At 36.2% G+C, this 23,787-nt stretch overlaps 1 protein-coding gene across 2 annotated transcripts in view; it reads right to left on the reverse strand.

Moving 5' to 3' along the window:
- LOC126355878 (low-density lipoprotein receptor-related protein 2) overlaps positions 1 to 23,787 on the reverse strand; it is a 1,254,105-nt gene that overhangs the window by 48,329 nt on the left and 1,181,989 nt on the right. For both annotated transcript variants that reach the window (XM_050006377.1, XM_050006378.1), the window contains 5 exons: positions 20,540 to 20,721; positions 15,189 to 15,412; positions 11,949 to 12,172; positions 8,529 to 8,740; positions 2,307 to 2,493 (listed from right to left, as the gene is read on the reverse strand). In XM_050006377.1, coding sequence (XP_049862334.1) covers positions 2,307 to 2,493; positions 8,529 to 8,740; positions 11,949 to 12,172; positions 15,189 to 15,412; positions 20,540 to 20,721 — 1,029 coding nt within the window. The remainder of the gene's footprint in view (positions 1 to 2,306; positions 2,494 to 8,528; positions 8,741 to 11,948; positions 12,173 to 15,188; positions 15,413 to 20,539; positions 20,722 to 23,787) is intronic.

Below are 23,787 nucleotides of genomic sequence, written 5' to 3' on the forward strand. Positions count from 1 at the left end.
AGGAGTTGACATTTTTGTGCAGAGCATTTCAAATTTCTTTTGCCACAATTATGTTTTTGTACTGATACCTTCTCTGACCCATATAATCTAGAAGAGTTTCAGCACATTGCAGTGTGGTAAAATGACTGACAAGGTCATTGTCTTCATCCCCATTTTCATATTCACTGTCCACTTCTTTGTCTTATTGTGAAACAGCAGCCACAATTTTCGTGCCCCTCATTACTGAAAGACGGCTTCCCATGCATCAATCTTCTGCCACTCATTCAAATTTTCTTCATCAACAGATTCAAAAACTTTTAAACCTATTTCTAGATTCATTATTTGTGCAGTCATTATTTCTTCATCACTAACACCTTGAAAATCACTTTCTGCTGTATGTGGAAGAATTTTCCTCCAGGATCGAACTAGTGTATGCAGCCTGATTCCTACCAGCCATCAGCAATCCAGCATATGGCATCTAGAATTGCCAAATTCTTCCAGAACACCACCAAATCATCCTCATCAACTAACATAGACCAGCTCGGTAGTGCCATTTTACCTACGCAATTATGCCTTGGTCCATTGGCTGTGCAAAGGCTGTCATGTTAGGAGGTAAAAACTTCGTAACAGTGAGACCATCATCAGGTACGAGGATCTTATCATCAAGATATGAACGGACACTATCAAGCAGCAGAACAGCCTTTTGTGGCAATCCTTTCTCTTCCATAAATTGCCAAACTTGTGATAAAAAACGTGGGTGGAACCAGTTTTTGAAACTTTCACTATCCAAGCTCCTGTTTGGTCATAAAAACGCACAGGAAATCCTTAGCTGTGATATCCTTGAATGCTACAGTTTTTCTCCAATGACTAGTAGCTTCATTTTGTGGTTCCCAGAAGCATTTTGGTGCACAAAAGTGTAATGCATTCTTTAGATGACTTATCTGTAGGAGCACAAGCTTTTCTCCTATAAGCAAGGGTTGTGGTTGGTAGACATTTCCAATACACAGCACTTTCATCCGCATTATAAATTTGGTCACGTGTGAAATTCTCTTATTCCACAAATTTCTGGGCCTCTTCCTGGAAGAAATCAGCTGCCGCAACATTTGAACTAAGCCACTATCCTTGCACAGTAAGTTTGCAAATCACATGACAGTGTTTGAGCCTGGTTAGCCATCCACACGAGGCATTAAATTCTCCTTCTAACGCTATAGCTTCATGAAAAAACTTAGTATTTTTGGCAATCATGCCTGAAACATGGACAGCTTTTACTTATTTCTGGCTAAACCACTGCACAAAATCAGCAGCAGGTTGGCCAGTAACAATGTAAATTGTACTCTGTTGACAGGTGGCAGTCATTTAAACAATGAAATAGCACATATTGCCATGTGGCAGGCTGTTTGTTAGAGGATTTTTTTTTTCCATGAATAGTCCCCATCTCAATAATCTGCATGTAATGGCAAGTATACTGTATCTTTAAAGTGGAAAGTGAAGAGCCTCTGAACAGTGATAAGATCAATCAAACTATTTAATTAATTTCTTTGTTGATCTCAATAAAATTATGCACAGTAAGCCTGTCATAAAAATAAGTGATAACTTACAAATAAAATTATGAGCACAGTACTGGTTTAAACTCCACATGAGACTGAAAAATGAATCTGTGTACCTAAATTGGTATTCTGATCAGTGAGCAGAGTGAATAAACCTTATAGCTTAAAGAACAACTTTCATGTATGTCGACAATTTTTAACAATTGTAATACTTAAAAACAATTTATTATACAGTGCTACATAAAAATTTGTATTATAGAGTGTTACACAAAAACTATCATGTTTTAATGCTCATCTATTTGTAGCACATCTCTGACACAAAATTAGTGTATTCTGTTCACTGGACCATGTACGTATTTCACAACTAAATATGTATGTCATACAACAAGACATTGTACATTGCTGTAATCTCTTAATCATTATTTACTGTGCATTCTAGAAATACTACTGAACAGTGATGCAACTCAAGAAGAGCTCTTAATACCGTATCCCCTATCCAGAAATATTTACAGGTGTTACGTCCATGTCTAAACTAATTTTTAAAAAATATTATACAGTAAACCAATTTTGCTTCTAATTATTATTTTCTCTAGAGAATCAAATAACACAGAATGTAGTTATATGACTTGTAACTGACACCAAATAAATGAATCACAAACACAATAGAACATTATTCTACCCTCAACACCACGCAGACACTTTGCTTTACTGGAATGTTTTAGTGACTTTAATAACCATCAGCATTTATTGATATGCGCAAATCAATTTTCTGTATCTTACCTGGACAATTGAATTCATCAGAGCCATCGCCGCAGTCATCTTCCCCATCACAATGGTAGGCACGACGAATGCATTTGAAGTTTTGACAAGTAAATTCTTGAGGACTGCATGTTTTGTACTGAGAATTACAGAATTTCCCCTCATCTGTTCCATCACCGCAGTCATTATCATGGTCACATACCCAACCCTAAATGTGAGTTCAAATGAGCCCAAATCAATAAAAATGTTGATAGTACACATAAAGTTAGAATAAAAATGAATACAGCTGACTGAGAAGTCAAACAAACGTATGTGTCTAAAGAAACCACTGATTCTTTTTATTGTAGATGTATGAAAGTAAGGCAGGACCATCGTAATTTCTCTTATACCATTCCTGGTATTAACATTTTTTTTTCTTTATTTGATCTCATTCTGTTACAAAGGAATATACAATAGTTACACACAATAGCTAATTTTTTATGGATGATTTATTCCAATGAAATATACTATTCACTTGATATTTACAGACTATTTATGATAGTGATACCATTGGTTATTATGGAATTATTTTATTTAAAGAAAAATTCAGGATTTACGATTCATAAAAAACACGTGGAGGTGAAATTTTCAATGAACAAACAGGAGTTTATTTCTAAAGTAACAGAGCTCGTTTGAAAGCTCTCATTCTCTTCTTTTCAACAAACATCTAACTTTTCCCAAACACTTCACATTTCACAAGTTATTCATATTCACAATGTTTGTGTTCCAAAATGTTTTGATGCTAACTTGTGATTATTTCCAAAACTCAGTACCATAGTTTTGATGCACAGTTTTTTTTTCCATTCCAAAAATGCCTACTTTCAGCAGAATAATTTGTTAGTTCGTTAATTATTCAGTCTGAAAAATTTAAGTTTCTTGTAATATTTTGGTAGGCTTCTTGTATCCCTGAGGGCATAGAAATCAACTTCATAATGCAGTGCCTGATATTTTTTGCCATTTTCTAATTATACAGCTCATAGTTGGACAGAAATTCTCTTTTTCCTATTGTATCTTTGTGTCCTTTCATTTACTGTCATTTGTATCTTTAACCAACATATAATTGCTGTGTATTACAATGTTCTGTAATTTTTATACTGCACTCTTCTACAAATAGGTGTGGGAAACAGAGCATCATCAGTCTGTTAAGTAGTTAAATTACTAACATCTATTCATTGCTGTTACTCAGCCCCTATTTTGCTACCACAACATAAACAACATGTTATAAGTTAATTTGTGTCCAGTATCAAAACTGTACATTTACTATGTGTCAGTTTCTGCTCAGGAACCAAAATGTATACAACATGTAGTTGGTAGCTTGTTGAAATGGATTTTACAATGAATCAGAGGGAAACTTTCATTATACTAATATCACCTATTTATGAATCAGTGCTCATGGGAAGTGCCTATATCTACCATATTTTGAATTAATCTGCCTCCAAAGAACTCTCCAAATATTAGTAATGAGTGTGGCTTACCTATCTGCTATAAACATTGAGGCTCTTGCTTGATGAAAAGCTGATTATCACAAGGGACTATTGTGAAGAGACTAAAAATTACTTACTTCAGTGTTGTGTACATTATTTAACAGATGTCAATAAATCCCATTGTTATTGTTGTTGCGGTCTTCAGTCCTGAGACTGGTTTGATGCAGCTCTCCATGCTCCTCTATCATGCGCAAGCTTCTTCATCTCACAGTACCTACTGCAACCTACATCCTTCTGAATCTGCTTAGTGTAGTCATCTCTTGGTCTCCCTCTACGATTTTAACCCTCCACGCTACCCTCCAATACTAAATTGGTGATCCCTTGATGCCTCAGAACATGTCCTACCAACCGATCCCTTCTTCTGCTCAAGTTGTGCCACAAACTTCTCTTCTCCCCAATCCTATTCAATACTTCCCCATTAGTTATGTGATCTATCCATCTAATCTTCAGCATTCTTCTGTAGCACCACATTTCGAAAGCTTCTATTCTCTTCTTGTCCAAACTATTTATCGTCCATGTTTCACTTCCATACATGGCTACACTCCATACAAATACTTTGAGAAATGACTTCCTGACACTTAAATCTATACTCGATGTTAACAAATTTCTCTTCTTCAGAAACGCTTTCCTTACCATTGCCAGTCTACATTTTATATCCTCTCTACTTCGACCATCATCAGTTAATTTGCTCCCCAAATAGCAAAACTCCTTTACTACTTTAAGTGTCTCGTTTCCTAATCTAATGCCCTCAGCATCACCCGACTTAATTCAACTACATTGCATTATCCTTGTTTTGCTTTTGTTGATGTTCATCTTATATCCTCCTTTCAAAACACTGTCCATTCCGTTCAGCCGCTCTTCCAAGTCCTTTGCTGTCTCTGACAGAATTACAATGTCACCAGCGAACCTCAAAGTTTTTATTTCTTCTCCATGGATTTTAATACGTACTCCAAATTTTTCTTTTGTTTCCTTTACTGCTTGCTCAATATACAGATTGAATAACATCGGGGAGAGGCTACAACCCTGTCTCACTCCCTTCCCAACCACTGCTTCCGTTTCATGTCCCTCGACTCTTATAACTGCCATTTGGTTTCTGTACAAATGCTGTTTACAATTTGTACAGAAACCAAATGGCAGTTATAAGAGTCGAGGGACATGAAACGGAAGCAGTGGTTGGGAAGGGAGTGAGACAGGGTTGTAGCCTCTCCCCGATGTTATTCAATCTGTATATTGAGCAAGCAGTAAAGGAAACAAAAGAAAAATTTGGAGTACGTATTAAAATCCATGGAGAAGAAATAAAAACTTTGAGGTTCGCTGGTGACAATGTAATTCTGTCAGAGACAGCAAAGGACTTGGAAGAGCGGCTGAACGGAATGGACAGTGTCTTGAAAGGAGGATATAAGATGAACATCAACAAAAGCAAATCAAGGATAATGGAATGTAGTCGAATTAAGTCGGGTGATGCTGAGGGCATTAGATTAGGAAATGAGACACTTAAAGTAGTAAAGGAGTTTTGCTATTTGGGGAGCAAAATAACTGATGATGGCCGAAGTAGAGAGGATATAAAATGGAGACTGGCAATGGCAAGGAAAGCGTTTCTGAAGAAGAGAAATTTGTTAACATCGAGTATAGATTTAAGTGTCAGGAAGTCATTTCTCAAAGTATTTGTATGGAGTGTAGCCATGTATGGAAGTGAAACATGGACGATAAATAGTTCGGACAAGAAGAGAATAGAAGCTTTCAAAATGTGGTGCTACAGAAGAATGCTGAAGATTAGATGGGTAGATCACATAACTAATGGGGAAGTATTGAATAGGATTGGGGAGAAGAGAAGTTTGTGGCACAACTTGACCAGAAGAAGGGATCTGTTGGTAGGACATGTTCTGAGGCATCAAGGGATCACCAATTTAGTATTTGAGGGCAGCGTGGAGGGTAAAAATCTTAAAGGGAGACCAAGAGATGAATACACTAAGCAGATTCAGAAGGATGTAGGTTGCAGTAGGTACTGGGAGATGAAAAAGCTTGCACAGGATAGAGTAGCTTGGAGAGCTGCATCAAACCACTTTCAGGACTGAAGACTACAACAACAACATCACTGACATCAGTTTGTTGTAGAATAAAGGAACGTGTTTTGTGTTCATATATTATGATATTTCTGGAGAATGAAAATCTGCTCTACATAAAACAACATGGATCCTAAAAACATAGATTTCTGAAACTCGGCTTGCTATCTTTGTCCATGAGATCCACATTGTTGCAGACATCAGCATCTAGATGGATGACTTCTAGAAGGCATTCAAAACAGTTGTGAGCTGTAGTTAAGTGGAAAAAATATGAGCCTACCAAATATCGGACCAGATTTGTGAGTGGATGTAAGACATCCTTACAGATAGAACTCTACACATCAATCTTAATGGAATAAACTTAACATATGTAAAGGTAATTTCAGGAGTACTCCTGGGAAGACTGGTCACTGGTTATAACTAATCTAGCACATAATGTCAGAAGCTCCATGAGACTATTTGCAATGGTGTGGTTGTCTGTAAGAAGTTAGCAATCCCAGAAAACTAGCAAACACCAGAAAAACCTGGAGAAGATCAATGACTGAAGCAGGGATTGCAGTTGACAATAAAGGTACATAAATTTAACATATTACAGGTAAATAGGCAAAGAAATTTGCTATAGTATGATAACAATATTGGTGACAAATCACTGGAAATGGCCTAGGAGAAACCATCTGGGGTGACCTATGTGGAATGACCAATAAAACAAATAGTAGGAAAAGCAGACGCGAGGCGAGATTCATTAGAAGAATTTTAAGGCAATCTTATTCATGCATGAATGAAGTGATCTACAAAACACTCGTTTGACCAAATCTTGTGTATTGTACATCGGTCTGGACCCATTAGTGGTTTGGATTAACAGAAGAAATAGACAAGATCCAACAAAGAGTTACATGTTTTATTACAGGATGATTAGTTGGCACAACAGCATTACCATGATGCTCAACAAACTCCAGAAGTGTTGTGCATCACAGAGAAGTTTACTGTTAAAATTCCAAGGGAGTGGTTCCAGAAAGAGTCAGGCAACAATTTACTTCTTCCCACATACATCTTACGAAATGACCGCAATGAGAAAATCCCAAAAAGTACACGTAACATGGTTTACTGACAATCATTCTTTGCACACGCCACTCGCAAATAGAATGGGGAACAGAGGAACAGATAGTGGTACCAGAAGAACCCTCAGCCACAGATTGTAAGGTAGCTTGCAGAATATAGGTGTAGACTCACTTTTATCCTTTTATTGTGATCCTTATACTTAAATATATGGAAGTACAGTGTTCATCACTTTACTATCTGTCTCAAATATTGGTTTTAAGTAGTTGATCAACAACATTAGATGCAGGATATAAGATTTGAGTTTTCATTTTATTGTCTCCTGCTGCAGGATTATTTATAGGCAGGGTGAAAGCTTTCCAATACACAGGGTAACAACCTTCTGAGTTTCTCTGACAAAATATTGAGTGTGTTGCTTCCAGCTTGTTGTGGGCAGTAATCAACTCAGCAATCAGCAACAACCTTAGTTCCTTCTCGTATTCAGCCATGACAGAAAAAAGATTTTTTTCATGTAGTTTTATAGAATTAAATGAAAGCAAATAGAAGAATACAGTGAAACGGTATGAAACAACAATAAAAATTAAACAACAAATATGCAAAAGCTCATCTGGCAAGTAATTACTTGCACTGTGGCACACGGCACAATAATGATGTCTCAGATGCTACCAAAATTAATTTTATAGTTTTCTTAACAATTTCTCACAGTAAGTTTCTACAGGTCCAACAGAATGCAAATTCATTAGTGATGACATTTTTCTTCACACAAGAGGAACAGTTTCATGCCTCTCATGGTATTTTATTTTTTATCTTGGAATACTTTTAAGTTTTCCCCAGAAATATGAATCAAATGAATCTACAAACTTTGAGAATGTTCTCATTTAATTTTCACTCCAAATTTGTTGTAGACTACTAATAGAGATGTCTAACTATATTTCAGAATTTTTACTAACATTTGAGATTATCACAAACTGCCCATGCTGTTGGATGTAAGATGAGCTTGATGTGTCTATTTTTGTGATGGCCATTAGAGTTTTGTAGATTTCCAATGAGCACATTGCTGCAGATGATGCTAAATATATTAAAACACTCTCTAATAGGAAATCACAAGCTCTGCCGAGAACCTTCTACTGCTACTAGCTAACAATCAACATACAGTGGCACACAGAAACATGAAGAAGAAGATGATGATGATGGCATATACAAATCAAAGGTTCTAGATATCAGTTGTTTTAATTCTCTACAGTTCATGTGAATTTTCCTGGAACTGCTATCAATATTAAAAGCTTTCATATTTTAATTCGATTATTTGTAGTATGTTAAAGCAAACTTTTTAGTTTCAGGATGATCCTGTCTCAAAAATCTGCAAAGAAATGATTAGAAACTACAACATGCTAATCCAATTGAGTACACAAATAAGACGGACAGAAATAAAAATGTGGGACACTACATTGCACTTTATTTATTGTTACTATAACTTTCAGGAAGAATAATATTAGATGCAATAAATGCAGCACTTAGAATGCACACAAGATCAGAAATATTCAAGAGTTTTGCCCTCATAAATTATGTGGCAGTGCACAACAAAATTAAGCAGTATTTACCTTGTTAATGCAGCGTCCATTGGCACACTTAAACTGTTCTTCACCACAAGGAGCTGGAGTTGGGCAATTCAAGAGGGTCGAGTTTTCATCTGCCCCATCAACACAATCTGGGTCACCATCACAAAGCCATTTCTTGGGAATACATTGGGCCCGATTCCATTTCTTATTTTCATTGCATGTAAATTCTGTCTCCTCATCACATTTTCTATCATCTAAAATTTTCAATAAAATTATAGCTATATTATTTTGTCAGGGGACTATTGTAAATTACAAAGAAACATAATTTGTGAAGTGTCATTTCACAGTCTTTCATGGTAAAAAGATACATTCCAATTAATTTGCATTGAAAACAGATTTTTGAAAACACGATGAGACATCCTCAAATCTTCATAAAAACCAAAAATTAACACAAACCCTGTAAATAACAAGTACTTAAAATCTGAAAAACTGATGGAATTGTCTCTTAGAATCACCATTTCTTCTTCAAGAACTGTTCTGAAGGAAGGAAGACTGACATTCAATGTCTCACAGAGAACACATCACTAGAGACTTGGTAGAGAAGTGGATTAGATAATAGGGCAGCAAACAGGTTTCAAAGGAACCATCCAAGAATTTACTTTATGTGTTTGAAGGAAACCACAGAAAGTTACATAGACAATCAGAAAGGGATTTGCCATCACCGACCAAAATATAAATCCAGTGTAAAAAATGAACCACCTCATTCAGTAATTCATCAGAAAAGCAATAACAAAAAGTCTCGACTCTTCCACTGCCCCTGGGACATGTATGTGCCACTTAGGTTACCAAAGAACCAGTGAGAATTTGCTGCATGTTCTTGTCAAATTGCTTTGTGGAAAAACTGTTTGACACCATATCACAAGTAGGATACATGTAACTGTTGCATGAGATACATGCATTTGCCTGTAATGATAAAGATCTTGTCAGCTGAAATAATCTACTGAAATGACAAACAACAATGGAAATTTAGAAAGACCTGGCACTGCCGGCAGGAGAAGCAGTATCTGTTGAAGTTAAGTTTGTAGGACAGTCTTAAGTCCCAATCAATGTTTTTTATACACCAGTTTTGCTCGATTGACAAGAACATCATAGAACTGTAGAAGTTACAGTTCAAAGTAAAGTGTGGTATTTACATTTCAAAGTAAATTCCACAGTTTCTGACAATACTCTTTCTAATAGAGCTATACTAGTCAATAAAAAAATATTGATTGGAACTTGTGAGTGCCCTGCAAACTTAATAATGGAAATTCCTGAATGGAACACTACGTAAAATAAAGGAAAGGCAATCTCACCTTTAGCAGACTGATGTGTGATGCATGGACACACATAACAGAACACAGTATTAACTAGCTTTAAAGTGTCACAGTGGCTGTGGTAGTGTGCGTTTAGGTGTCTGTGTGGTTATGTGTCTGAACGAGTGTTCTTTCTGCCAGAAGAAAAGCCAGAGATCGAAAGCTATTTAATACTGTGTCTATGCGTCACACAACAGTCCCCTAAAAGCAAGTGATTATCTTTCCTTTACTTTACCCACTGAAAAGTCAAATATTTGTAATCATAAATACAGTCCACATGATTTTTGGAAAATATACAGTGTGAACCAAAACTACACTGAACAACTTTCAGTTGTCGTTCTGGGATATCTTCTGAGTATTTGGGACATGAGGCCTATGATCTCCAGCTTCTCATTACAGTGTTATTGCATTTCCTTTGGTTGCTTGCCCCATTCACCACTGTATCTGTATTGTATTGAAAATACTGAAAACAGTGCACAACACTGCAAACTTGAATGGTATCTGCTGTGTGTCTTGTTTCCACTTGCTTACAGTGCCTGCTGTTGACACAAGTAAAGTCCACTTTAATTCGCCTTCAAATTAGTATTCAGTAATGCTCAGTTCTGTCTAGAGTTGTGTTTTCTGGCAGTGTTAGTTATGCATTAACAATGATACACAGCAGTGTTATGGATAGGTTTATTGATGACGAGTTGGCCAATGTGCATTTTCTGTATAGGTTCAATGGATACAATGGCAGAGCAGCGCAATGACACTATGCTGAGCCAGTGATGCCAACCACTTCAGCTCTACATGGCCACCTACGAAAAACAAAATAATTTTTTTTTTTTATGTACAATTTGGTGAATACACATTATAGGCTTTCTCACTGTTGTGAATGTATTTTCTCAGAAGGAAAGGTAATTGGGGTGACAAACAGTATAAATCATAATTACATTATTACTTTATAAAGAGCTGCTGAAGATCACAAGTCCCTTATAGCGAAATACTCAGAACTTATCAAGTGAACAGCCTGAGCAAGTTTGTTGGTGGAGTTACGGTTCAGCTCGTACCTCATAGATGAAAATACAAGATGATCATTCACTTCATGTACACTGGAACAAAATAGACCCAAATAAAAATACCAGTGAGACACGTATGTCCCAGCCCTCCGCACATCGTAAATGATATTTTTTTCATATTGTTACTTCTGACCGCAACATTAATTAAAATAAACACACACTATTATTGTCTTTCACATCTCCATACCAAAAGCACACACACTATCAGGGACAATGGTTTGGCACTGAACAAAATTATTAAAAAAAATGTCACGCTATAGGGGAAGAATTTCACATTTTCCTTGAAATCATTGGTATAAGACATGTATCGATTTTGCTGTATTAAAAGCATTATGCCTGAAAAGAAAGTTATTGATGAGAAATGAGTGCAATTATATGTTTTCTTTTGTATTGAAAGTGAATGCTCTCAATTCGATATATAATGACAGTTTCCACACCAGATGGTCAAAGTAGTGTTGACGAGTTATGAGAGGTAAAGAACAGAAGAAATAAATCAGCAAATTCATTTGCAGCCTGTTCAGCATCTGTAGGATAACTGGTTCAAGAAAACATATGAAATATTTAATTTCATACAATGTAATTAAATATGTGAAGGTAACATATAGCAATTTTACATCTGACACAACAAATACAAATATAAATAATCTGATTAATGACCCGTTGCCATTTATTTTGAATGTATATCATTGTGGTACATAATTACTGTAGTCCAGTTGGTGCTGTGCAAGGAGTATGTGTGATGGCATATAAAAATTAGATATTACAGTTTTATAATGTAGCCAAATCTTCAGCCAAGAAGTTGTGAATGAATTTATGATATAACATGCGACAGTACTCTTGTGACCTTTGGAGGCCCAATGGTGATATTTTAAATTAAGTTGAAGTTTAAAACTGATCTTTCAGTTTATAAATTGAGATGATTCTTTTTTGAAGCATAAAAAGCATGTATATTACATGAGGCCCAGGAATTTATTTAAAGGAATTGAAACTTATTCTGAAACTGTGAGAATGGCTGACATTAATAAAAATATACTTTTTTTTTGTTTACTTACTGCACTGATGACGCTTATCTTCATCAGAATTATCAAGGCAGTCATTATCTCCATCACATATGTAGATTCTTGGAATACAGTTTCCATTATCACAAGTGAAAAGATCACCAAAGCAGGTGCGACCCTCCAACCTGCAGTATTCGGGTGGCTCATCTGATCCATCTCCACAGTCATCATCACCATCACAGTACCATGTAGCAGGTATGCATCGGTGGTTCGGGCATCTGCAAAAGTGTGCTATCACATGAAATGAAATTTGAGGGTAGGGGGTGAGGGCATGAGCTCCACTGCACCACAAAAGTATTTTTGTGTATGAATACAGATACACAAAATATTGGTAACATTGTGGACTAACCAGATGTTAAAGTTGTATCTGATTTCTATTCCTCACATAATTCATGTCTAACTAAGGCCAAGCTAATAGTTTTCATATTCTAATTTGTTACTATCAAACACATCTGGTTGGCCCTGTGAATTCTTTTTCACCATGAATATGTCTCGCAACTGAACACTTGAGTATGAGGAATGTGTGCATGTAAGGTGCAGAAGAATCATTTGCAGTTTTGAGATGCAACAAGCTGGAAACCCTTCACCGCCAGTTATGCTTTATCCTCCCATGAATTACTAAACTTTTTCCTCATTTTTCATTCTATTTTCAATGCAACTGCACGCAAAATATATAATATTTCAGAATGTTATTTAGGCCAAGATCCATGTAGACTTATTATTCAGTTGGTTCTACTGGTATCTGAGAATGATCCAATTAGTTTTATGGGAAGACCAGTTAATTAAAAGTTATAGCTAACAGAAAATTTTATTACAGTACATAATGGGAAAAACATTCTGAGCTAATCTGCAGAATCTGACATGTTGTTACCACTTATTTGAAAGCAGACTTTCTACTTTTTCCAAGAACATACTTTAAATTATCTGAAACTAATTAACTTATGGAATAACTGACAGTGAAAATATGGGCCATCATAATTTGAACTGCCAATTTTGCTTTGTGCTTGCTAAATTCTGAACTTTGACACTGTACCTTTGTTGCTAATTTTTTTTCAAATCAGATGGCACCACTCAGCCACTAAATTAAGATTTTGCGTTATTTTGCATAATGTAAACTTATCTTCAATATGGATGCCATACTCGTAATTAGGGTACCCCCAATGCAGAAGTATAAAATAGTTCAGTATACTTTTACAATTTACTACCCTTCTACATTATTCTCAATTCAGAAAACAGTTAAGTCTCACAGTCCTTTCAAAATTACAAAATTTCACCAAGCCAATTTTCAAAACATTATGTAGTTTCTGAGACAAACAAATATTTTTTCCAGTGTCTTCAAATAGCCCACAACGCCCCAAAATTGCCCGTCTGCCACTAGCATCTGTACTAGCAACAACTACGTTGGCTAGTATGAAAAAGGCTGCATCCTGACACTAAACATGTAGCATCCATGTACCTAAGAGTCTGGCTTCAGATACGAGACATGTAATAACTATGCGGGTTAGGCTCTGTAACCTCTGAGTAAACATGCAAGATGCTTACATTGATTCATGTCAGAGTCTGCAAGGTCCACTTGTAATGTTAACCTCTTGTGTAAAAGTCTGTGGCCGCCAAGTAACTGCATAATATCTACACACCTTAAAATCCCCTACACTATAGTGAACATGCATCATAGAAGTACAACTGCAAACTGCATCATAAAACATATTTTCTACATGTTTTAATTATATTGTTAACTTTCTACATGACAATAACATGTGCACAGTGTCTGTTTGCTGTATTGCCACTGTGTCAAGTTTTCACTGTGATGTGTAAAAAATAGTATGTCACTGATTAATGACTGGGTTATTTGTCTTCTGGATCTGTTAATGAAGGAAGAGATGTGATTCTCTTTACCTGTTTGACCTACAAACTGAAAGAGTGGAACTGACAACAAAAACATTACAGTGCCAATAACATGGAAAAAAGCCACTTAAAATTTGAGTACTGTGTGGTCTACAGCGTTTGGTACTCTCCTTTCTAGTTAGTTTTCAAAACACTATTTCAGAACATCAAAATACAACACTTCAAACTAAGTGAATTGAGTGCAAAGCAGGTAAGAGGGTTGTCTCAGCTTGTCTGTCATTTCTTATTTGAATATTATAAATGACAGGAATGATGATAAATAGTCATAATGTAGTTCTATTTAACTGAAAATCTTAATTTATTAATTTGTTTCCAGAAAATATACAGCAAATATAGTCAATGATTGACCTCTTTAAAGCAAAATATTTGTATAACTCATCTGGTGATGTTTGGGAGTGGCAGTAATAAGCACTAATATCTGGAAATGCAAAGTTGGAATATATTTGCATTGGGTAGCATACTGTTAGGAAACTAATCATCATTACGGGATTTAGACTTGGTGCACAATTTAATGCTGTGTGTAGTGTTCAATTACAAGGATTGTTGGTCTGTAATTAATTATTTTTAGCAACTTACACTAACAAATAATTATCCCAGTGTCAACAATGTTTTATAATGAAGTGTACTGTCCCCCTTTCACAGCAGTCATGTTATAACATTCTCAAAAAACACCTGGCTGTATACCAGTAATAAAAGTAATAACTAACAAATATTCTGTAAGTGGAATGTGGCTCGTTAAGACTGGAATACACACGCTTCAAATTATAATCGTTACTTCTACAGCCCCTGTCAATAAGCAATAAACAAGTGCTGTAACACAGTAGTTCAGCTTAACAAAGTGTTCTTCTTTGAAGCACACAGTCATATACATCCAGCACACAGTCATATACATCCACGGGACAACATCTGTGACTCTAATGAAGAAGGTTTATTTGACATGTTACAAATCAGTTCTTGTTGATATACCTGTCCACGCCTCTATTATACCACAAGTGACTACCTTCACTCATTAAGCTGTTTATATTACATCCAGGATTTTCCAGTCTCATAATACAAGTCACATGTGCTTCTTGTGAGAGAACTGTTGGTTGACTCGTTGGGGGAGGGGACCAAACAGGAAGGTCACCTGTCCCATCGGACTATGGAAGGATGGGGAAGGAAGTCGGCCATGCCCTCTCAAAAGAACCAGCCTGGCAGTTGCCTGAAGCGATTTTGGGAAATTGCGGGAAACCTAAATTACAATGGCCGGATGCAGGTTTGAACCGTCATCCTCCCGAATGCAAGTCTAGTGTAAAGAACATTTGGAAGGAACAAGTGATGTCAACTGACCTGAAGCTATTTTGTGGGCACGATCTCTCTGCACAGTGCAGCGGATCCTCATCACTGTTGTCACCACAGTCATTGTCTCCATCACAAAGCCAGTAAGGTTCCACACAGATATTTGTTTTCTCACACTTAAGGTGATTTGGAGGGCATGTCTTATTTCGTGGACACAGGTCATGTGTCTCATCAGATGTTGCATTATCTTTACAGTCGTTCACTCCATTGCAAACCTGAAAAAAATATGAAAGAAATTACTGAAACACAGAGTAATAATAATAATAATAATAATAATAATAATAATGCAACTCTGAATATTCAGATACAATCCTTAGAAACAAAACAGTTTCACAATATCATACAAATTATTCTTCTTGTCAGTTTATAATTTACAAATGAAAGTTTATTGTTTTACAATTAATTATACTTTTTAATACATTTAACATTTATTAATATGTAAGAAACAAAGTTATAATATTTTATTACCATTATACTGCATGTGAATTACCTAAAACTATGAGCCTGACATACAACAAAGCATTTTTCATAGAGATAATGAGCTCAATAAGGGAATAAAATAAATGTTCAACGAAAATTCCTTTTAGTTGATCTTTTAATTTGCTAACAGAAAGGGCTGTCACATTTTTTGATAGTGCACTGGCTGCATTCAGCCAAGCACGAAGTGCAAGTCTTTCATACAATGCTGTTCTGTGGCAAATTACATGGTATCTTAATTTTGTCTGGTATTAAGTTGCCATAGGTCACAGTTCAAGTTTGAATTTATTATATTCACAAGCAATATTACATTTAATAAATTTTGGAAACAGGTTCCAATAAGCTTCTCTCTGTTTGGCACCACAAATAAATGTGACAGTTTTTTTCTGCAGCGATAGTAATGAATTTAGGTTGGTTTGTATTGCTGCACATTTCTACTAAATAGTACAAATTTGATACATACTTATCTTTACCATATTTGCTAATCATGTTTATGGTAAATGTGATTTTGGATAGGTTACAGGCGAAGAAACTTATATGCATGTCCCATTTGAGGTTGACCTGGATGGTATTTCCCAAGAATTTGGTCCATTTTTTCCATTTTTATGTCATTTGCTAAAGATAATTTCAAACCAAAATCTGTTTCCTGATGTTAATTACATTACTGCAGTCCTTGAAGCTCTAGCATTTAGATAGGTTTCATTGAAATACGTGACTACTTCACTGGTAGCACTGTTAGACAACAACTGCAGTCTTGTGTTTGTGACAACTGATGTATCATCTGGATACAATATTTGTTTTATAGTTAGGAGAACAATATTTGGTATCATTAGCATAACTTTAGAAAAGAAGGGGTCCCTACAAGGAACACTGAAGCACTCCATATTTGATTCCAGAGATCTGGGTTTTGAATGAGCCACTGTTTTTTCGAGCAACACAAATTGTTTCTTGTTGCTCATATATGACTGCATCATTCCTCTAATGCCAGGTTCTAAAGCTTGTCAAATAATGCAGTGCTGCTGACACAATCAAAAGTGTTTTCAAGATCAAGGGACACTCCTGTTACATAGTCATTGTTTGCTACAGCAGTTCTTATTTTTTCTATCAACTGTGTTGCAGCCACTGCAGTTGACTTGTTTTTCACAAAGACATTCCGATTTTGAAACATTAGATTGTGTAACCTCAGTAATGTCATTTGCCTGGTGTAAATAACTTTCTCAGTTACCTAGGAGCATGCAGGAGATTATACTGAGATGAGTCGATAGTTTTCAGTTTTAGATTTATCACCTTTCTTGTAGTATTTGTATGGAGTGTAGCCATGTATGAAAGTGAAACGTGGACGATAAATAGCTTAGACAAGAAGAGAATAGAAACTTTCGAAATGTGGTGCTACAGAAGAATGCTGAAGATTAGTGGGGAGATCACATAACTAATGAGGAAGTATTGAATAGGATTGAGGATAAGAGGAGTTTGTGGCACAACTTGACTAGAAGAAGGGATCGGTTGGCAGGACTTGTTCTGAGACATCAAGGGATCACCAATTTAGTAATGGAGGGCAGCGTGGATAAATACATCCAGTCCTCGGTTATCATATCATGCTTTGGAAAATAAGTGTCAGGAATATACAGTCTGCCTTCAAGGTAAAGAAAAAGGTGGTGCAAATAATAAAAAGAATAGTAGCAGTAGGGTTCATTGCATTGAGTTATTTTAAATGCTACGAATTTTAATGTCCTTTGTCAATGTATCTTTCAGAATATCGCGCACATTAAGAAAAATCTTCATCTGTATGCTAAGAACATCTCAATGCATGAACAGGGAATCAAATAGAGTCTTTATTGATGTCTAAACATTAAAAACAAATATAAAACAGAAAATAGTGTGTTATATAATGGACTGACACTGGACAACAGGCTGACACAGAAAATTAAAAGATGTAGGCCTAAATGATCCCAGAATCTTTAGTTAAAGACTTAAAAAACATTTATTACATAACACTTATTAAACCATAAATTAATACTTCAAATATTCCTATATAATGACTTCATACCCTTGAATATGTAATGTAACATAAATCTACTCAGCAAGTGGCATCAGAAGCAAACACATACAAAAGTTAAGGGTATGTGCAAGCATCTAGAGCCAGTGCCTTCTTCTGGCAGAAGGGCTGAAAGGGAAGGAAGAGGGATGAAGGAAAAGGACTGGTGAGGTTTAGGAAAAGGGGAGGATTATAAAATGTCACGCAGAATGCTGGGTCAGGAGTGACTTACCAAAGGGAATGAGTAGAAAACACCAAATTTTGCTGCACAGGATGAGATTTGAAAACCTTGGAGTTTAAAGGTGAAAGATAGGGTAATAAGCAAGACAGATATTACTAACAAGACATCGTGCAAGAGTAAATAAGAGAAGAAAGCTACATGCATTATACATGGTAGGGGTGGGGGGATGGGGGGAGGTCAGAAAATAAAAGATATAGAAAACTACATGGAGGTGAAGTTACAAAATGTTACTGAGAATAAATGCTGAGACCAAAGGAATTAATGTAAACTAAAATCAGGTGTCAGGTGGGTAGTGAGATCTAAGGACATGTTGTAATGACAGTTTCCATCCTGCAGAATACTGAGAAAATGGTGTCAGGGAGAGGAATGCTGATGCCATGTGTGGTGAAACAGACACCAAAGTCCATGACTGTCATGTTAAAGAGCTTGCTCTGCAACAGGATGATGTGTGTTGCTAGTGTACACCGTCTGTCTATGCCCATTCATCCTAACTGATAACTGGGTGGTAGTCATACCAATGTAGAAGGTCAAACAGTGTTTGCATAATAGCTGGTACATAAATGTGTCTCTTCACAGGTTGAACCCCCTCTGATACTATATGCCTTGCCAGCTACATGGCTGGTATAAGAGGGTGCATAGGGCAAGTCTTACAGTGGGGACGATCACAGGGGTAGGAGCCACAGGGTAGGGAAGTGGGTGTAGAAGTAGTGTAGTGTTTGACAAGGTTAATGTAGAGAATGGGAGGGTGACGAAAAGCTGTTCTAGGAGTCGGGGACAAAATGTCAGACAGAATGAACTTCACTTACTTTAGGACGTGATTTCAGGAGGTCATAGTCTTTTTGAAGTATCCGATTAATACGTTCGTGACCAGGATATTGCTGACTGACAAGAGAGCACTTCTATGTTTTTGTCCGGATGGCCCAGGAAATCTGTTGGAGGAGGTTAGACTCATGGTGTGTTACTGTAGGGAGTCTGCATCTGAGCTAATATGTTTGCCTCAAATACTAAGGCTGTATGGTAGTGAACATTTGACATGGAAAGGATGGCAACTGTCAAAATGTATGTAATGATCTTTGTTAGTAGGTTTAATGTCAACAGAAGGATGTAGCTGACTTGTGGTGAGGTCTACATCAAGGAAAGTGTCACGGAATTCAGAATAGTCTCGAATGAACTTCAATTGGCACTGAACTCCCATTTGGGAGTAACAGTATTTAAATCCCTATCTGAGCATCCTAATTTACATTCGTCATGGTCTCCTTGAATTAGTTTAGATGGCCACGAACAGTACCTTTGAAAAGAGCATGGCCGATTTTCTTTCCCATCCCTATCCAACCTCAGTGTGTGCTCCATCTCTAATGACCTTGTTGTGGATGGCTGTTAAACCCTGGTCATCTTTCCACCTCACTGCTGTCTTCCAAATTTCAGAATATCAAATTAGACTCATATTATCATTTTCTTATTTCTCAGTGTATAATAAACCTCAAATTTTTAGTACTAATAGAAGCAATGTTCTTTCTCTGAATGTGAAATAATACTGTCTTTCTCAAACAAAATAATAATAGTGATGATAATAATGTTATGTCAAGTCCCAATGGAAAATAAACAATGACTATTCAATTACCTTGAATATGAAGATCTGAACATATATGTATATACGAAACTCAAGAAACTTTGGTATGTTTGATGTAAGCAGTGAACCAGAAAGAGGATGGGGTGTCCATATAGGAAAGATAAATGACTTGAAAATGGCAGGAAGTTAAATACACAAGGAGAAGTATGCATGCACCAAAAACCACAGACAACAAATGCAGAGGTGGTTGTAAGTAATGGCAAGCTGTAAAGGGTCTAGGGAGAAGGGCAGAGGTAAAACACAAAGTGACCAAAATATCAAACAAGTATGAAAGAGAATATGAAGATTGATACAACAGAAAACATTAGAAATGGACTGAGCGAATTAAGAAGTTCTGAAGCCTACTAAAGAGAAGGATGGAATAAGAACACAGAATAAAGAAAAAGTCTCTGCAGCAGATGTAGGAAAGTGATACAGAAACCAAGCCAAACTGGGTACAGGTATGAGCAAAAACTGAGACCAGGAGATTTATGGGACTGTAAGACAGATATAGTGGAAGTATGATCATCATAAGGACTGTTCATACGAGCTGTTAATGGCGCTAGGAAGGGCAGGAGGGAGTTAAAGATGACTTGAGTTGTAAAATACCTATTGAAATGAAGGCATTGCCATTGGTTGGCTGAGTCTGCACTTCACCATGGGCTGATAATGATCATCAATGAAACTTATGTATCCACAGACTTTAGTGGAGGGCCTTTTTGTGCACAAAGACAACAGTAGTCAAAAGTGCTGATACTAACTGTAGTTTACTTATGTGGACAAAAACAGAGGTACACATGTATGTTGATGCTGAGGAATGTTGTTATTTGAGGACAGAAGGATGAAGAAGATATAAAGTTTTTGGAGGAACTAGGACAAAGTACCTTTGAGAACATACATTCAAATAAATGCTTTAATCTCAAGTCCTTGCTGCATTACAAACATTTAAAAAATTGATTTCTTGAAAACATGTGACTTACCTGAGATTTTGCTATGCATCTATGATTTTCACAGGTAAATTCTCCAGCAGCACATGGTGGGTAATCACAATCTAATTCATCAGAACCATCACGGCAATCATTTTCATGGTCACATTGCCAAGTTTTGAAAATGCATCTTCCATTTGCACATCGAAATTCGTTGGAGCCACAAGAATGAAACGCTGAAAATAATTAAATTAATTGAACTTAAAATACAAGAGTGCTTTCATACTGCTTATTCACATGGTCAGTATATCAGTAATGATTTGCAAATCAGGGCAAACTGTGGAATAAAGATGTGATTTAACAACCACTAGTCCAACTAAGTGACAACTAATTTTATCTTGAATATTTTAAATCTAATCACATCACAAAAAGGGTGCACTCTTTGCCCCTACACACACACACACACACACACACACACACACACACACACACACACACACACACACACACACCATATAATATTCTGAGCATGCTCTGCATCAAAGAAATGGAATATTGGTAGCCTGTATAAACTGGTTATTGCAAGAGTTTTCGCAATTTTAGCTTCACTTGTGTTATCGCTTGCTGAACAAGTAGAAACACAGCTAGATGAACTAGATCCACTTTCTCTAATATCAATCCTAACATAAATACCACTTTTTTAATTTTTTCTCTTTCCTAATCCACATGCGGTATGTACACGAAATTTCAAAATTCTATTACCAACTGTATTCTTATGACCCTTATTACTTATATGTGGCTGACAACTATAATAAAAAATCCTAAATGGAAACATTTTGTTTAAGATATTCAATATTTAAGATACAGGAAAATCATCTGCACTTAAAACTTTGACTCTGCTACTAAGGTTTTGTTTCAGGATTGATATACTTCATCTAGAAGCCCTATTTTTCCTTCACATAAAGAAAACCCCACCTTCACTCAAAATTTTGTCATTGTAGAAATATTAGCATTCAAAATCAAAAAATGGAAAATCCAGGATGGAATTATGAGAAGGGAAGTTGCTACTCACCATATAGCAGAGTTGCTGAGTCGCAGATAGGTGTTTAAGTGTGTGTGTGTGTGTGTGTGTGTGTGTGTGTGTGTGTGTGTGTGTGTGTGCGCATGTGCGTATGTGTGTCTATTGTTGACAAAGGCCATTGGCCGAAAGCTTTAAGTGTGAAAACCTTTTTGTTATGGCTGTCTGCGACTCAGCATCTCCACTGTATGGTGAATAGCAACTTTCCTTCTCATAATATTGTCAGCATTCAAAAATGTTGTTTTCTGAGTTTTAGACTGTACACCTTTCAATAATCCACAATTACCATTTTGTATTCCTCATATTTTGTTGTTGAAAAAAGTGTATACTATCACTTGAGATACATGATAGTTAATGAAATATCTTAATTTTCCTTTAGTGATGAAATACCTTATTTTTGTTAGTAGAAAGTTTCTCTGGCTGTAAGAGAAAATGTGGAGAAAACAGTATGCCTAAGACTCCACTTTTGGAAATAGAATGTTAATGACATTCAAAGAATTCCTAATATTCCTAATACTCAAATGTCTATCTTTATTGTTATAAGTGTTCAAGTACTGCCTACCATTCCTGTCTTTAACATTATTATACAATTTGTATAACAATTCACTTCACAGGTGTTTAAAAAGGTGCAGCAGAGAGTGTCAGTCACTCTTCATTGAGCTTTAGTTAAGTTATGGTCATTCATTCATTTATCATGTTCCACAGATCCCAGGAAAGACTGACGATGGGGGACTGCACCAGATGACATTTGAAAACCTGAAAGCTTAAATTCGGAAGATACAGAATATGCAAGACAGAGATTACTAGTAAAACATCTTGCATGAATTAATAAGAGTGAAAAGCTAAGTGCATTGTATGTAATAGATGTGTGAGGGGGATGGCGAAAAATAGACAGGTCAGAAAATGAAAGGTGTAGAAAATTGAAAGGGAATGAAGAAAGGGACAGCTGCAGTGAAGAAATGCTGAGACGAAAGAAATTAATGAACATTAAGGCCAGATAGGTGGCAAGAACCAAAGACATGTTATTTCCTTCCCCAGACACCAGTTTCTCAGAACTCTGCAGGTGGGAATTGGTACTACAACATATCCCTGGTTTTCGCTATGCACCTGGTCTTAGTTTATGTCAATATCTTTGGTCTCGGCATTTCTTCACAGAAACCATTCCTTTTTTCATTCCCTTTTAGTTTTCTACAATTTTGTTTTCTGAATTGTCTATTTTTGCTGTCCCCCTCCCACCTCTATCAAATACAATGGACTTAGATTTTCAGTCTTATTAACTCGTGTACAATGTTTTAGCAGTAATTTCTCTCCTGCATGTATCCAATCTTCTACCTTTAAGCTCTCACTTTTCAAATCTTGTCCAGAGCAGTCCCCAAGCATCTGTCTTTCCTTCTCATTCTGACAGGTAAGTCTTCCCTGACCCAGGGCTCTGGGCGACTTTTCTGAACTCTTCCCCTCTTCTTAAACCTCACCAGTCCTTTTCCTTCACCCCTCTTTCTTCCCTTTAAACCCTTCTGCCAGAAGAAGGAGCCACTGGCTCCAGAGCAGCCAGAAGAAGGAGCCACTGGTTCCGGAAGCTAGCAAACAAAAAAAGATGTTTCACTGGAAATATGCTATCAATGATTTTTGCTTTAGCTTTTACTGCTCAGAAGTGGAAATAAAACTTAGAAAAATTACTGATGAAATGATATACAAATAGTGAAAAGTGCACTGAAATAGCTTTTTAAAAAGGAATAAATCAGGCAAAAATTTTCACCACAAACAGGTGCCTCTATCAATAAGTAATGTTGAGTTAACCACTGTGAATTATATGATGTAGATTGAAAGAACTGTGTAAACTGCCATTTGTATAATTTATGTTACTAACATGGATGAACACTGTAAACTGCAAAATAATGTATTAGTGTGGAAAATAAAAAAAGGCCATTGATTATAAGTTAAAACATCAACAGTGTAATCTTGGTTATTCTGATTTATTAGTAGCATCTGTTTATAAACAGGGAAGACACTATATGAGATATTTTAAGCTTGCACAGTGGGCAGCTATTTAAAAGATTTTAATTACAAGTATAGCATGAGTAACTACCACAAATATCTGGAAACACACAACATCTGAACCACACTCAGTGCTAATTACAATCTGTTATCCTGCACAGGAATGTACACTGACATGAAACTTAATGATAAATAATAACCACATTCTGAATCACATCTCTAAGCTTGG

Source organism: Schistocerca gregaria, chromosome 3 (assembly GCF_023897955.1).
Source record: "Schistocerca gregaria isolate iqSchGreg1 chromosome 3, iqSchGreg1.2, whole genome shotgun sequence".
Taxonomy (NCBI): Eukaryota; Metazoa; Arthropoda; class Insecta; order Orthoptera; family Acrididae; genus Schistocerca; species Schistocerca gregaria.